Source organism: Dicentrarchus labrax, unplaced genomic scaffold (assembly GCF_905237075.1).
Source record: "Dicentrarchus labrax unplaced genomic scaffold, dlabrax2021, whole genome shotgun sequence".
Classification (NCBI taxonomy): Eukaryota; Metazoa; Chordata; class Actinopteri; family Moronidae; genus Dicentrarchus; species Dicentrarchus labrax.
In genome coordinates, this window is record NW_026136718.1 from 25,343,366 (window position 1) to 25,358,710 (window position 15,345).

Genomic DNA, 15,345 nt, shown 5'->3' on the forward strand with positions numbered 1-15,345 from the left:
GTATATTGTTTATGCATGATGGCTGTATCTGTCGAATGCATCTAAAAACAAAGATATACACATGTACTGGTCTTTCTCATTGTGGAATCTCATATCCTCTCCCATATCTGAAATCCAAATGTCCTGTAACCTCTCAACCTCACACAACCTAAACTCCCTCTGCACCACCCACTCTCTATGCTGGTGCCAGACACCCTGTCCTCACTAATACAAACCACATGGCCCTAGAGCACTACAACACACTGCGTGCCTCCAGCTGCCCTTGCCGACTTCTCATTTAAAAAGAGAGGAAGAGAGCGAGGGAGCCCCCTCCCTGCAACACACTCCAAACCACCATCCAAGCCCTTCAAATCAACCCTGCGACCCACTCCCTCCCACCTCTCTTCTGTACCTCATCTCTTCTCTGGGTGCTTAATCTCTCCAGCAGGCTCCAAGAGAGCCAAGACAATAGTCTCACTGTTCAACACTGAACCCAGCCACTTTGCCACCATTATTAACACATTTTCAAATGCCCTTTTCAGAATTTTATACTACAAACCACGCTAACGGCGATCATGCACTTGGCTCTGTGCTTTTGGTGTTTTTCTCCAAGGACCAGGAGAGCACAAAAGCTTCTTTTACTGCCCGTTGTTGAGGTGACAGCTTTAGGGACTGAGAAGGGAGGAACAACATGGGCGGAGTGTTTGAAACACACAAAACTGCAGCAGCTGTGTTTAAAGGGACTCCTGGAAACAGCTGTGCGTGAAGCATTAGTGATTATGCATCTTTTCAAGTATTTTGGCACAACTATAGCAATAACACTGACATACTAACAAGCAAGTACTTTATAAATACACCTAGAATACATGGCCATAGCACACAAGGTTTATTACAGCACATGAGCATAATCTACACTTGGAGCTTTATAGAGGGGTCTCTTTACAACTTTGGGGAAGGGAACTGGAGTACAACTGAGACCACAGTGTACTACACCACTGTAACTCATCAAAACACAAACCAAAACGAAACCCTCATAAGAAGACACCTATTAATACAAAAGGCTCAGTGATTTCTATATATTTGCCACTGATAAGACTCACAGTAAACACAATAGCCAAAATTAACCCATATATGGATGCTGGTGCAAAACTGATAAATGGGCCCAAGTTGACCACCCACCACTATTACCTCTCTGTAAAAATACACCAAGTGATCACAGTATAAACTTTGCTAATAGTTCTATGATTATGCAATAATACAGGATTCAGATAAATGATATTATACTTTAAAAGTACTGTGAAGCAATATTTTGTATGATTGAGTCCTTGTTTTGTTGCTCTAGTGCAGGCACACACATGAGCACCCGGCTGGCACGATACACAGTCCTGCCGCCAGTTTCACACTAGTCTGGTAATCAACAGTTGCCGGCGGTAAAACACAGAGAGGCGTAGCAATGCACCAACAAAGGAAACACAGAAGACTGCTAGCCAGTAAACAGTCATTTAAAATAATTTTAATATCAGCTTTGTAAATGTTTTACGGGGAAGGAAATGCATTCAACATGTCTGTCAGGCTTCAAGGATACACACAATATGTTTCGGTGCGTAGCACTGAATGTAAACATAATTTTGTTTGCTTGAAAGAAAACTCCCAAAGGGCACCTTTAACAGTGTTGATCCCCAAACAAACGTGCAATTAATAAAATTAGTTGGGTTTCTGGAGCTGCAAGCCGTCGGGAAGGGCAATGTCATGTCACAACCTAGTCTGGAATAGAGCTGTAACCTTTCTCATCTTGAACTTGACTTCTTGTGTATGGAAAACTAAAAGAAAACAAAACACATATTGCAGGGACATTCCCACCTCCCTAGAGCTGTAAGGTCATGCAAAGTACAAAAAGGTTGCACATTTGTATGTCACAATTTGCCCCATGTCTATGTGTAGTTACTTCCATCAACTGTCACTGCTGTTGACTACGCCCTCTCTACCTTGCTGTGCACTCAGTGACCAGGTATCCCTAGCAACTTGTACAGAACCCCGCCCTGCCCGTATGAGGAGGGTTGTTTACACTTTTTCATACATAACTGCAGTGTGTGGGCTTCTTGCCAGCGCCTCGCCCCTGCTTCACACACTACAGAGGGGACGCTTTTTTTATTGTTTCTCCCCAGTCAGCTGTAAAGCAGGAGGCCGGGGGCTGCTCTAGATTAGCCATGCCCCGTGCAAGAAGCTCCCAAGTGGGCGCCATAACAGTCTGTTGTGGAGACCCCCCCCCTTCACTATACTCACCAACACCACCATTTACTCCCTTGCTCTGCTTGCATCATTTAATCTCATCACCCTCATCCCCAAGTTAGCTTGAACTCATTGTTCTTCACAACACGCCCATCCATTGGTGACTGTAAAAAGGCAAAAGAGAGAAGCGAGTAATCCCAGTCCTCCATCTGCCCTAACTCAGGGGCTTACAGGGCTTACTGGGGGCCCAGAAGTGTGCTCACTGAACACCCTTGCTATTTACGATCTGCCTCAGAGTACAATCACTCTCGAGCAGCCTCCGCGGCCCCCTAAAGTGGGCTGAGCCTATTCCCAATGTAGCCTGACTCTTTGAGGTCATCTACTGCCATTTTGCAATAATGTTCAAGATGCAATTTATACAAAAACAGCCTTTTTGTCATGGTATGTTTTATGCCTCCATATGGTTGCTATGGTTCCTTTTCTTTTTTTTTCATTACCAAGTATCTGTTTCTTGAGCCCTGCTTATGTTTCCAAAGTAAAAGATTTTTCAGCCTCTTAAAATGTGCTTTGAATTAGCTTTTTATATTTCTTGATATTTATGATTTGTGCCACTCCTTGTATTGTCTCTTTTGATAAATATTTCAAACAACATCAAGGGATAATCTTGCTTTGATTCATCTGCCAACAAGCAACAAGAGAATCATTTTCAAGGCCCTTGTGAAGGCTTTGGTGTTTGGGCCAAAACTTGCTGCCTTGCTCATGTGGTAGATCAAGATCCAATCCATTTCAGTTACCAAGTTATGATCACAATATTCTCTCACTGACCTAATGTCACAACATTTGGAGATCTGATAACTCACCAGTTTATCTAATGTTTCAAAAGGGTTTTGTGAAATATCAGAAGTCATTTCTTTCCTCTCTCACTATATTACACAGGCATTGTGGTATCATATCTGTTCATCTATATAGAGATACATTTTCAGGCATATCCAGCAACTAGTCCACATCCTCAGTCCCTCTTTCTTTCTATCTCTGACTTACTCAGGACAAAATCTGGCCATGAGTACGCAGTCCAGCCAGCATGTGAAGGGTTACAGCTGCAATCGTTTTCCCTGGCTTGGCCTGGGCCCAGAGGCTTAATAAAGGGAATTAATGGAGTGCACTATCTGTCAGATTCCTAAACACAGCTGGAGCGGATGTCCATCGCCCCCAAGCTGCCCAAAAAACTTACTATCCTACTTCAACAACATACCCGTTCCTCTTTCCCCTCACATTACCCCCTGAGTGCTGACTCCGTGAAAGAGCCCCAGCTGATTGTGAAAGCTGTTTATGTATCATCACTGACGGTAATTACACAATGTGGGATAACAAACAGGGAGAATGGAAGTGAGGAGGGAGAGCTGCTGAGTGTGTTACCATGGGGTGAACGTTTTGGTTATGGGGACAGCTGCTGTGATGGCATACAGGGGATACAAGTGATCTGTGTAAATACAGCCAAACTAATAATACATGCTGTGTACTCACAAGCATGTGGCTGGCCTTGCAGCACTTAACACAACCCCCCCCAGCAAGGACAACGCTGTACAAAGCCTACACACACAGAAACCCCACTCAGTCAGTTCGACTTCACATCTGAGTAGGCAGTCTTGACACGTGAAAAAGATCTGAAAAGTGTGCTTAATGTTTGACTTTAAAGTCAGGTAACGTGAGTAGCCTAATGTCAAATGCTGAAAAGGTTTAATGGAATACTTTCATCAGAAATTGAGCACTGGGATGGGCTTTTAAGCATATTTTCTCTGGGCAAGGCAATTAATTTTTACAATTTCATGATAGTCAGACTTTTTGGCAGTGTTCCATTCAAACTGCAGCCAAAATTAATGGGTTTGTGCCAGCAGGAAAAACAAACTTGAAACAGAGAGGGGTAGCAGGGTAAAAGGGGACAGTAACACAATCCCCCAAAACAGACTTTATCTGCTTCAACTATGTTTGACAGAGTTTTTATGCAGAGACCCAGGGGATTCAAGATTTCAGAGGGCACTGGCAAATGGCAGTTGATGTCAGGAATCATTCAGCAAGAGTTTATCTTTATCCAACTCACTGCCACACTGCAGTATTGTGCAGCCACTCGCTAAGTGTTCAGGCAGTAGGGGATGGATGTCTGTGTCTGAGAAAATGCACACTGGCAAGACTCCAAAAGCAACACAGAGGGTTCAGAATTCACCCCGACCCCGAATTCTCCAACCTCCTGAGGCCATCCAACTCACAAACTGGGTCAAGGGCTATCCTGGTTCAGGTGCAATTTTCTGGGGTCACCAGAGATCACGCTGAGTGACTTAACAGAGACACAGAGGAAGGTTTTCAGAGTCCAGGTGTGACTTCACCAGCATTGCATAAATGGTCCTCTGTCAGGTCAAGAGACTTAAGGAAAGCTCAGGAAGAATTAGAATTTGGGACATCTAAGTATGGTCCTCCTTCAATGGTGGGCCTGCTTCATTATGACACTATGAGCATCAGATGGATTTCAGAAAGAAACATTTGGTAGCTGGGCATCATATTTCGTGTCATCTTCCAAGAAGAAGTGTCAAAGGGGGCAACCTTGTTTCAAACTGAAAAACAAAATGCTTTAAAGGAAGAGTACACATTTTAGGAAACATTCTTATTTGCTCTCTTGCCAAGTTAGATAAGAAAATAATCTGTAAGGTAAATATAAAAATAAATATGAAGCGATAACCAGCAGCTAGTTAGCTTAGCTTAGCACAAAGACTGGAAACAGGGAAAACAGTCTCTGCCCAAAGTAAAAAAAACAATCAGCCACTACCAGTACCTCTAAAGCTCACTAATCAACACGTTAGATCACGTGTGAGAAGAAGAAGTGAAGCAAGGAGTGGACACTCCCTTGTCACCAAATCTGCTGATTTACTGATGTAGAAAACATGAGGGCTGAGAATTTGCAGCCGTCCATGGGTACTCTATTTGAGTAAATTTTAAGGTTTGTGTCATACAGACATGGCTGTTCCTTAAACAAACTGACATGATGATCCTCTCTTTTCTCCATCCAAACTGCCATTTCAACCAGATGACAGTTTGTAACTGACTTGATCAGCTGACTTTGCTATGTGCTCATTGGCTGTTGAAACAGATTGTTTTATGTTCTAAAAACCAGCCACTGGAGAACTGACAAGCTGAGTGGGGCAAGTTCATGCCGCTGCAATTTTCACCTGCAACGTTCTAAAACTCGTTGTGAGTCTTTGGTGATTATACACTAATGAAAACATACTTATGAATATTATATTCCATTTCGACAATACATTCTCCTAAATGTTACACACTGGACCTTTACACCTTCCTGCTGCTGGCTTTAAAGTTTCTTTGGCTTGGTCCATCCCATGCCTGACAAACTGGAATGAAAAATGGCCGGTCACCTAGTATCAACCTGATCACAAAAGGCATAGAGCAATTTGGCCTGTAAGTAATTACAAGGGCTAGTTGTTTGACCCTTGGAACTGACAGGAGGGCATACTCCAGCTGTGAGCTGCAACTGTAAGATGGCTGTTACTGTATGTGCACTGTGATACCTGGTCCCCACCATGCTGAGTGCTTTTCAGCAACACATGCAACCAAAAACTGCTCTGGGGACAGGGTACTGCAGCTGGCTATGTTTGCTTATCCTTGACAGAATGAGTCCAGAATTGATCCTTCCTAAGTGCCAATCGTCCGTCAGAACAACGATCAACTTTATCCTTTCCTTTTCCTATCCTTAAATATTGTTATATTATTATGTGCTAGGCTATGTTGAAAAGACAACCAAATTTCAAAGATGGGTAAAAGATAAAAGCAACAAAAATAGTCACATCTTACGTTATCTAATATTAGCAAAACGCTGGTAACTAGCTAGCTAACAAACGATTCATGTAAATTAGCTACCTAGTTACCATAAAGGTCTAGTGTGTAACATTTAGGAGTCTATTGGCAGAAATTGAATCAATTTTTCTACAGTAGCCCAGAATGGACAAACCAAGAACTGGCTACAGATAAGGCCTTCATTTATTTTGGCCATCATAGTTTCTCCTACACACTTCACAGTCCGTTCCCATTCCCACGTTGTCAAATACAGACGTGAGTGGTGTTCAATTAGTCAATCTGCAACTTCCCCACTTGATGCCACTAAATCCTACACACTGGTCTTTTAAGATGTTTTTAGCCATCTAGATCAGTGGTTCCCAACCTGGGGTCCATGCCCCCCAGAGATCGCAGGGGGTGCGCACAACTTTGTCTGCTGAGGTTGTGAGGTTACCAAAATTATTATTTACAAAAATTACATTTATAAAATCCCAATAACACACCCAATTGGATAATCCAAATTGAAACATATTTTTGGTCCACATTTAAATTCATTATTATTTAAATTATTAATTTCAACAATTGGGTTTCACATCATCATCATATGATACCACTGAAGGGAAATATCTATACCAAAATGCTCAACCCTACTGTTACCTACTGAGATTTGAAGGTGTCTGGCTGCTTTCCGAAGAGCAGGTGAGGCATACTGATATGGGCCCCAACATATGCTGGCAAATTGAATCATACTATATGATAAATTCAGTAATATGATCCCTTCTGCAGTAAATGTTGAGGGAGAAAGCCATATGCAGGTAAGATTCTTTGCCTAAATGTTAACTCCACATGGATGCCACAGCCAAGGCAGTGAATTTGGCTCTAGGGCATTGATTATCACGCTGCATTAACATCACATCACAGCAAAGCTGCCAAAAAATCATGCTGTTCTGCAGGGAAAAAAGTAAGGAGAGGCAGGAGCCTTAAGACAAGTCACAACACGAGTCCTGTAATGAACCCCTTGCCTTGTGAGACACTACTGCATAAAACATTCAGCTGTGTTTACAGTTATAATTTCTGTGATCTCTTGCTAAACCCGAACCCCTCCGCTTTTAAAATTGCTACTCAGTGGTGTGAGCATCAACACTTGCTTATGTTTTTTTCTGTTTAATGCCTTTTCACACATCTAAAAATATCAACAAAATAAATATGCTATATATATCTGCCAAGCTAATTAAGTTATATTTATAGCCTTGGTTTTAAAATAAGTTCCAAGAGTAAGGCAAGCAGTGGGAGTTCATTAGATTTAAGCAGCAGAATGAGTGCAGTGTTATCACAAATGGCTGCTTTGTGCAACATGAAAAATGAGCTTTTTCTTCAACAGTCTCAAGGGAGGAGGCCAGTGACCTCCACAATTTTCCCCCAAAAACAGCAGCCACTACATGGAGGGGCAACCATGGGGGGGCTATGAAGGGAGACGCCGGTCCTCGTGAGCACAGGGGGTCTGAGTCTACCTGAACAGACCACAAGGAAACCCTTCATGAACCACCCTCCCCTCTCTTATTTACTCTTACAAACACATACACACACACACATGCATCCACACACACACACACACACACACACACACACACACACACACACACACACACACAATGGATGCTCATAGAGTACTTACTGTAATATGTAAACTGCAATTCTACAGCAGTTAAACAAAGATGTCTGACATTAAATATGTGCCAAGTAAAATTAATTCAGTCACGAGTCTGTACATGTGTATTCCGACATTTTTCCAACTCAGTTTTCACTACAGAACATGCAATGCTGTTTCAACCTTCCCACACTGTTTGTTTGCTCAGCCCCAGAAGGCTTTCCCTGCTGGAAAGAGTGGTGGTACACTGATGTTTACCGTAACCATATTCCATTTCAAACGCGTGTAGCTCTTTTGCTGTCAATGCTCTAGTGTGGCTGACCTTCTTGATCTCATCTCCAAACCAAATTTTACAAATTTACCATCGGCAGTATTATGTACTCCAACTCCTGTAAGATTTGTGTTAACATCTGACATTCTAAACAATGTCTCAGCTACTTAGCACATCGTGGTTATGCATGATGAGACTGTGATTATGATGATCACGAAAAGGCTACATTTCTTGTGTATTGCTGTTAAAATCAAGAATAAATAGAGGATAATGTGTATCAGATGTACTTACCTACTGAAGGTGATATCACCTGTGCGTCCCATTTGCTTTTTTATATCATTTTTCATTTACTTTCCATTATAGAATAAATGTTCTGCCAGAATAGCATGGTTACAACGAATGCTAAAAGTGTAAATAATGTTCCAGAGGTTGACCTTGACCTGAGAATGTGCTGCTGCCCTGTGTCACTCCTACCCTGTCTGTGAGACTGGCCTGCTTGACTAGCAGCTGGTCACGGTCCATCTGGCCAGGAGACAGCTGCTCCCTCAGGGCCCTGCTCTCCTCCAGCTCGCTGACCTCAGAGCTCTCACCTGGGATTAGGAAACAGATCATGCATGCAGAAGTGTCAATCTTACCACTTGTGCTATCATGATAACACGATCTAGCAAAGCAGAATAATTGTTTGTAGTGATTGTGTTCAATGCTTTTGTCTGTGCATTTCAATTAAAGCTCTCTTCCATACTAGCTGGCTGCTCCGCCAGGTTGTGGGTGATGATCTGGCGGATGCGGGTGGAAACGGGTGTAGGCGTGATACTGGACTCCTCTCCATCACCTCGAAGTGTCAGATTCCTCTCTCCTGAGCTGCCGTCAGAGTGAAGCAAGGACTCCTCCAACTTCTACAATCATACCAGTCAGCCCAACACATCACATGACTGAGCAGGAAAGGGCCAACTTACTTACATTCAACAACAATGTAAAATATTTTATATGTTTTGTATGAAAACCAGTGATCTGTAAAGTAACTGTAACTAAGAGATAGATTTGGTAGAGCAAATAGTACAATATTTGCCTCTGAAATGTAGTGGAATAGAGGTATGAAGTAATATAAATTCTCAAGTAAAGTATAAGTACCTATAAGTTGTACTACTGGAGTAAATGTACTTGGTTACTTTCCACCACTGGAGAACAAAATGCACTGAAATCCTAACTTAACCATTATGGGGAGTTATTCACTTAGCATTGTTTCATCACGTTAGTACTGTGTTTGTAGGTTTTCCTTCAACAAGTATGGAACGTAAGAAGATTTCCTCAAGTACCGTAATTCCATTTCTATTTGCATTTTCTGCTGTTTTATACTTCCACTCCACTACATTTTAGAGGCAATTACCCCACTTACATTAAGTCTGTAGATGCTGGTTACTTTGCAGATTCTGATAATTAATAACCGATTTAATCAACAAATACATTAGGATATGTTGTTATGGATTAAACTATCCAGTAACTAGTTACAGTGATGCTTACATGATTTGATTAATAATTATAATACAACAATACATTCTGCATAATGAGTACGTTTACTATTGGTAGTTAATACTTAATAATTTTGTACTTTGACTCAAGTAAACTTTTGACACCTGACTTTTACTTTTTACGGAGTTAAAGAGTATTTCTAGACTGTTTATTGTTACTCTCAGTACTTCTTCCACCACTGTTTTCGAAAGAGCTTTCTCACAGCAGACATTTTGACTTTTCATAGTAGCTGTTACAGGTGTTACAGTGCCAGGACCAGGAGCCTGAAAGTGAAGCAGCTACATGTTTAATTTCATTATTCACACCTTTGCTTTTCCTACTGTGACATGTCAAAGTGTATTCCTGAAAAAAAGCCTGTTCAAATATGAAATACGCTAAGTTAACTAAGAGAGTGGACGAAAGCTGTTATGTTACCAACCTGAATCACAGCCTCCAGTCTAGGTGAGCGTGCACCTTGCTCCCGTTGAGAACTCATTGCAAAACTGTCCCAGCTTTATCAATCAAATGTTAGCTAGTAACGTTAAATGGTTTCAATTGACGAGACAGAGACCCTGCTCTAGCTAACGTTAGCTTGCTATAATTGAAGCTAATAAAACTTCATATAGAGAGAAGTGTTGAGTCAAACGAAGCACAAACCTAAACTAGTCATTAAAATAATGTAATTCGAAATAAAGAAATGTCGACCTGAACTGGTGCCTGCATATAGAAAAGGCGAGAGCTGAAAAATAAATCAGACAGAACTTTTTGGTAAAGGCACTTAAGGAGCGACTGCAAGCAGCACCAGTCTAATCCCAGTCCACGTTACCAAGGTGACCACGCTCTTCCGGGCCGTTGCCATAGAAATAGAATGCTGGCTTGGGTGTTTCCATGGCAGGACAGACGCCATGAGCCAAGCTACAGGATTCCGATGGGTTAATCATCATCAGGCTAAAGGCAAAGTGAACAGGAGGGGTTACATCTGGTTAACCAGGAACACATTTTATTAATAACTCAAGCATTTCTACTTCCAAAACCAATAACAATCATAATAATCATCATCATCAAAACAGTACGCCGAAAACTATTTAATTTTATTTAATGACTCACAAGTACCATCCATTAACAAAAAAAGGAAATCAGATCTCAAACACATGATACAAAGTATAAATAAACACCTGCTGAGCAGCCAAGCAAGGGTGAAAACAACCATCTGAGGATCTTGTAACACACTATTCTAGGCCACAATGACATCCTGGGATAAACATGCCATTTGCATTGTACCATAGGTATGATAGAAACATGTCTCTGTGAACTCTTTGAGTTCCAGGCCGTTATGTTGAGTCTGTGGGGAAAAGCTCAGGCCACTGGGACGGATCAAGGAAGATGGTGCATACTCCGCTGTAGAACCAAAGTCTCGGCAGGAAGCACTCCACCTCCCAGGTGTTGGACGTTCGGTTGTAAATCTCCACTTCCACCCCGTAGTCCCCCTCCATGCCTTTCCAGTGGCCTCCGGTGACAAACAGCTTCCCATCCAGCGTTACCAGGCCACCATTCTCATGGAGCATGTGGAGAAGCTGGACCTGAAGAGAGGGAAAAGTCAACACATTGCTAAAGGCAACAAAACAGGAGAATAAAACAGATTATTTTTGCTATAATCATGTTAAATTACCATCAAAAGTAAAACAAAGGATTGTATTACTGCATTATGACTGCAGTCAGCAGTGATATGTAAGCCTACCTTCTGCCACATGTTCACCTCTGGATCATAAGAGTAGACTTTCTTAGTGTTGTCAGCAACCAGATATATAGTTCCATCCACGCAGACAGAACGAGGAGAGGACAAATACTTAGGGATGAAGGGCGAACATATGCTGATCCAGCTATCTATAAAAACAAAACATGTAAACATATATGATTTAGAAGAATAAAAAAAAGCGCCACCATGTGCCCCAATGAAGCAACACTATTAAATAAATCCTTACCCCCTAATCTGAACTGCAAATTTTGTGGTTAAAACAAAACTGCCTTATCGTCAAGGATTGATCAATAATGATAAACTCTTTTATTTTATATTTACCCAAAATTGGGAAAGACAAAAAATCACACATACACCAACCCACATATATAGAGGAAAAACTCAGTCAGAAAACAATGGTGTTGCAACAAATACTATACTATACAAATATGAAGATATATGGTACTTTATCTCTGTCATTTCTCAAAAGAAGTTGTACAAGGAAGCAACACATATTTGGTTAAAACGCTTTTATGAGGAAGTGGGGAAAATAGCTCTTTAAGAAACTGTCTAACTAAAACTAAAACTAAATGAAAAACTGACATATCATGGGAAAACAGGAATAAAAATAAAAATATCCAAAATGGCGACATTGGAACTGTAGCGAGAAATGAATGCACCACCAGGACTGCGTGAGGTTTTCTTACCTATAACAGGGTTGTAGCACTGCATGGTCAAAGCATTGTACTTAACAGCACACGAGCCAATCACATAGAGCTTCCCGTGACATGCTGTGGCGGTGAAGTTAGTCACATATTTTAAGGCGGGGCACGTCAAGGCCCAAGTGTTGTTGTAAGGGTCATAATGCTCAACTTCAACACGGTCTGCTGTTGTACCTAAAGGAGGGAAATATAAGAAGAGTTACAGATGAGTCGTGGTCTCATAAATGTAAACAAATACTTAAATTTAAAGATGTGTGTTTGCGGCAGCACACACCATCACCACCACACCACACATCTAAAATACTACCTTGTTCTTACGACCTGACCATATTTGAAACTATTCGACCACAAAGAAGATATATATGCAAGCAAATTCTGACAAACTATCACCTCAGATGTAAGAGTCATTAAAAGCAGATGAGCTACTTGAATTGATTAAAGTTTTCCATTGCACTGCAGGTTTAAGGCACCACATGCAGGACTGTATTTATTTTCTTACCTCCTATGACGTAAATCTCCCCGTTGAGCGTGGCCGATGTGTGGTTAGTCCGAGGCCGGAGCATGGGTGCCACAGTAACCCACGTCCCCTCTCTTGTGATGTACTTCCAGGTCTCTGTGGTGGACCAGGTGTTGGTATTCGAACCTCGCGAGCCCCCTGTCAGACAGACAAGAGCACTTTGTCAAAAGTCTGACAACGTTTCACATTCCCCACAAGAGAAAGTTCTGAGAGAGTTCTGCTCACAACTGTCTATCATTGCTTCTTTTCCTTTTACCCCTTATGTTTCTGTGTTTTAACGTTACTCACCTGTGACATACACATCATTGTTTAAGGAGACCATGGAGAAACCCCACTTGTTAGGGTTGGGGAAATTAGGGAGCTCATGCCACTGTTCTGTAGAGAAAAAGCATAATTTAGAGTGTGAGGGAAACTAGATGAAAGTTTTCACAAATACTGCATGTAAATGACCAGGAAAATATATTCACAAATGTCCTCAAGGGCCATTGAAGTGAAAGTCAAAGTTAGGTCAAAAAGAAAGAATCTGTTAAAAAAATTTAACTTTTCCAGCACTGCGGCTCATGTCGTCACTGCCATAACATAAAAACCAGAAATCTTAGATTGAGATGCAGCAATCTTTTCCTTAACATCCCATCCCATGAAAAACACAGACAAACATGCCTTCTTCCAGCTCTGCACAATAAAACGCTCATTTGAGGAGCTGAGAAGATGATCCAATTTTGTCACATCCAGACTGCATTCCTGCAGGGCCGTTTTTCTGTCAACGCTACATTTAACAACTTAGGACACATCTGCCAAACACTTTTTTCGAGGAATCAGACGAATATTTCCTAATAAAGTTCTGTTGTAAAAATGGATTCTGAACTTTTTGATACATGCAAAAAATGTTTGTACTTGTCGTCGTGTTGTAGAAGGCGCAGTTTCTGAGCAGCAGCCTTTGCAGTCTCGGGTCTCGGTCTTCATCTTCATCTGAGTCATCTTCATCATCCGAGTCATCCAGTGAACGACCTCCCATCACAAATAGCACTTCTTGCAGGTTAGGTTGCGGACTCTGAGAGTTAAGTCTGTCCATATATTCTGGTGCCAAATCCATTTTCTAGAATAGGAAAAAGTCATGACTGCTTTGGGAAATCTACTCAAATTGAACAAACAAAGATAAGAGAGAATAGAAGGAGGAAGTGTGAAGTCACTGACCTCTCTGTGAATTTTTTCCACGGCCTCTCTGCAGCTGGTAGAGGCCTGCACCAGACTGTCCTTCAGCAGGGTGTCAGCCAGGTAGTCCAGGCTGAGCAGGGAGAGACGGGACAAGGTGAGGAGTTCAGGGAGGTGGCAGAGCCGAGGCTCCTTGTGGTGCCTGACCCATTTCAGGATGGCCTCCACACGGGTACACTCTGACCGGATTTGTAGTCCTTCGTCTGAGAGGCAGGACACCAACCTGTCTTTTCCCAACAGTAGAAACTCCTCGCCTTGTTGTACAGCCTCAAAGTTCTCCAAGAGGAAGGCCCATGCTTTGGCCATCACCTCAGGGCAGCCATGGATCGCCCCAAACTCCAGGATTCCCAGGCAGTTGGTCGCATCGATCTGGTGCTGGAGGTACCGGCTGCACACAGCTCTCACTGTCTGGAACTGCAGCTGGCTGGAGGTACAGATCAACCCCTCCACGTTGCTCTGGTTGATGGTCAGTTTGCCTGTGTAGGCAAAGTCCAGCAAGCAGCTGAGTATATCAGGATCAACATCGTGAAGTTCCACACGTGCAGCTATGCTCTCTACAAAGTCCCCTGAGAACATGCTGTGGAAGTACGTGCTGCAAAGTGCCAACACGCCTCGGTGACAGGGGAAGTCCCGGCCGCCTGCGCTCAGTGTTACATCCACCAGTTTTGGTTGGGAGCAGAGGGAGCGCAAGCCCTCCAGGATGCTCTGAGGATGGGAGGACAGGCAGAAGTCCAGGTCATCCACGTTGCGCACCATCGTCAACTTCCGTAATCGTCTTTCAGCAGGGATGGTCAGCAACTGAGTTTAGAGCTTACCTGTAAGTGCAGAAAAAATACATAAATAAGAATAAAATCTTTTTATAACATGTATCTTATAACAATTCAAATGTTGCAGTGCTGATAACAGAATATTTAATAACATTTAAGACATTTTTAAAGTAACTGCTTACACTTATAGAAACTGCCATTTAGAAAAACATTAGAATAATTGGTTATTTACTACTTATACTAAAAAGTGGTACATGATAGAATATGTTTCTTTCTTTACAAATTAGATACATTTTGAGTGTTGACCTTTTTGATTGGAGCAGAAAAATAAAAAGTATCTTGTAGTAAGTGCCTTCTGTTTTAAAGTGTGGCATCACTGTGTTCTTACGAGGACTACAAAAAGTACTTTTGGCTCATGATATATTGTAATAGTCTGACTCTAATCTCCTCTAAAGCCAACAATAAATTACATTTCCTGTCATCAAATACTGTAAGATGAGATAAGTAACCAACAACAAACTCACCACAGGAGCAGAGAATGGAAATAATGGCTCATCCTTCCAGTAAAAAAGCGGTTTGTAGCTGAGCAGCTGGTTAGATCAACATGGAGTGGGCAGCATGGCGAAAGGTTATTGCCAAGTCACTGGGGAAGGGCTGCTTGTCGTTCGGTTATTTTTAGGACTGACAGCGACTCTGTGCTGAAGTCACATTCCAAACAACATGCATGGGACCCACAGCTGCTGTTACAGGCACATGTTTAGCATTTCTCAACAAGTCAACAAGTGGAAGCTAGCAAAGGAGATAAATGATGTAGCACCAACTTTGCTGTATGTTACAACAATTAATTAATAATACCAATATAATAGACAAAGTGATTTTTTTTTTTACCTACAAATGGGTTAAGATATGTATGGGT

The 15,345-nt window shown here is 41.9% G+C and overlaps 2 protein-coding genes across 5 annotated transcripts in view; both read right to left on the reverse strand.

Annotated features, from left to right (window-relative positions):
• Positions 1-10,303, reverse strand: part of crocc2 (ciliary rootlet coiled-coil, rootletin family member 2) — a 32,698-nt gene extending 22,395 nt beyond the window's left edge. For all 4 annotated transcript variants that reach the window (XM_051376734.1, XM_051376733.1, XM_051376732.1 and 1 more), the window contains exons 1-3: positions 9,916-10,303; positions 8,710-8,863; positions 8,442-8,557 (exon numbers count right to left, since the gene is read on the reverse strand). In XM_051376734.1, coding sequence (XP_051232694.1) covers positions 8,442-8,557; positions 8,710-8,863; positions 9,916-9,972 — 327 coding nt within the window. In that variant the 5' untranslated portion in view covers positions 9,973-10,303. The remainder of the gene's footprint in view (positions 1-8,441; positions 8,558-8,709; positions 8,864-9,915) is intronic.
• A 151-nt stretch (positions 10,304-10,454) lies between these two features.
• On the reverse strand, positions 10,455-15,312 carry klhl30 (kelch-like family member 30). The gene is made up of 8 exons (XM_051376844.1): positions 14,954-15,312; positions 13,645-14,477; positions 13,345-13,546; positions 12,739-12,825; positions 12,433-12,588; positions 11,919-12,107; positions 11,215-11,360; positions 10,455-11,056 (listed from the first exon to the last, which is right to left on the reverse strand). The coding sequence occupies exons 2-8, from the start codon at positions 14,416-14,418 to the stop codon at positions 10,808-10,810; spliced, it is 1,803 nt and encodes a 600-aa protein (XP_051232804.1). The 5' UTR covers positions 14,419-14,477; positions 14,954-15,312; the 3' UTR covers positions 10,455-10,807.
• Between the last annotated feature and the right edge of the window lie 33 nt (positions 15,313-15,345).

Coding starts and splice junctions, on each gene's coding strand:
- klhl30 (XM_051376844.1), bottom strand. CDS start 14,418: ATGGTGCGCAACGTGGATGACCTGGACTTCTGCCTGTCCTCCCATCCT. Junction 13,547..13,644: donor TGGAAAAAATTCACAGAGAG/GTCAGTGACTTC, acceptor TTCCTATTCTAG/AAAATGGATTTGGCACCAGA. Junction 12,826..13,344: donor CTTCTACAACACGACGACAA/GTACAAACATTT, acceptor TTTTCTCTACAG/AACAGTGGCATGAGCTCCCT.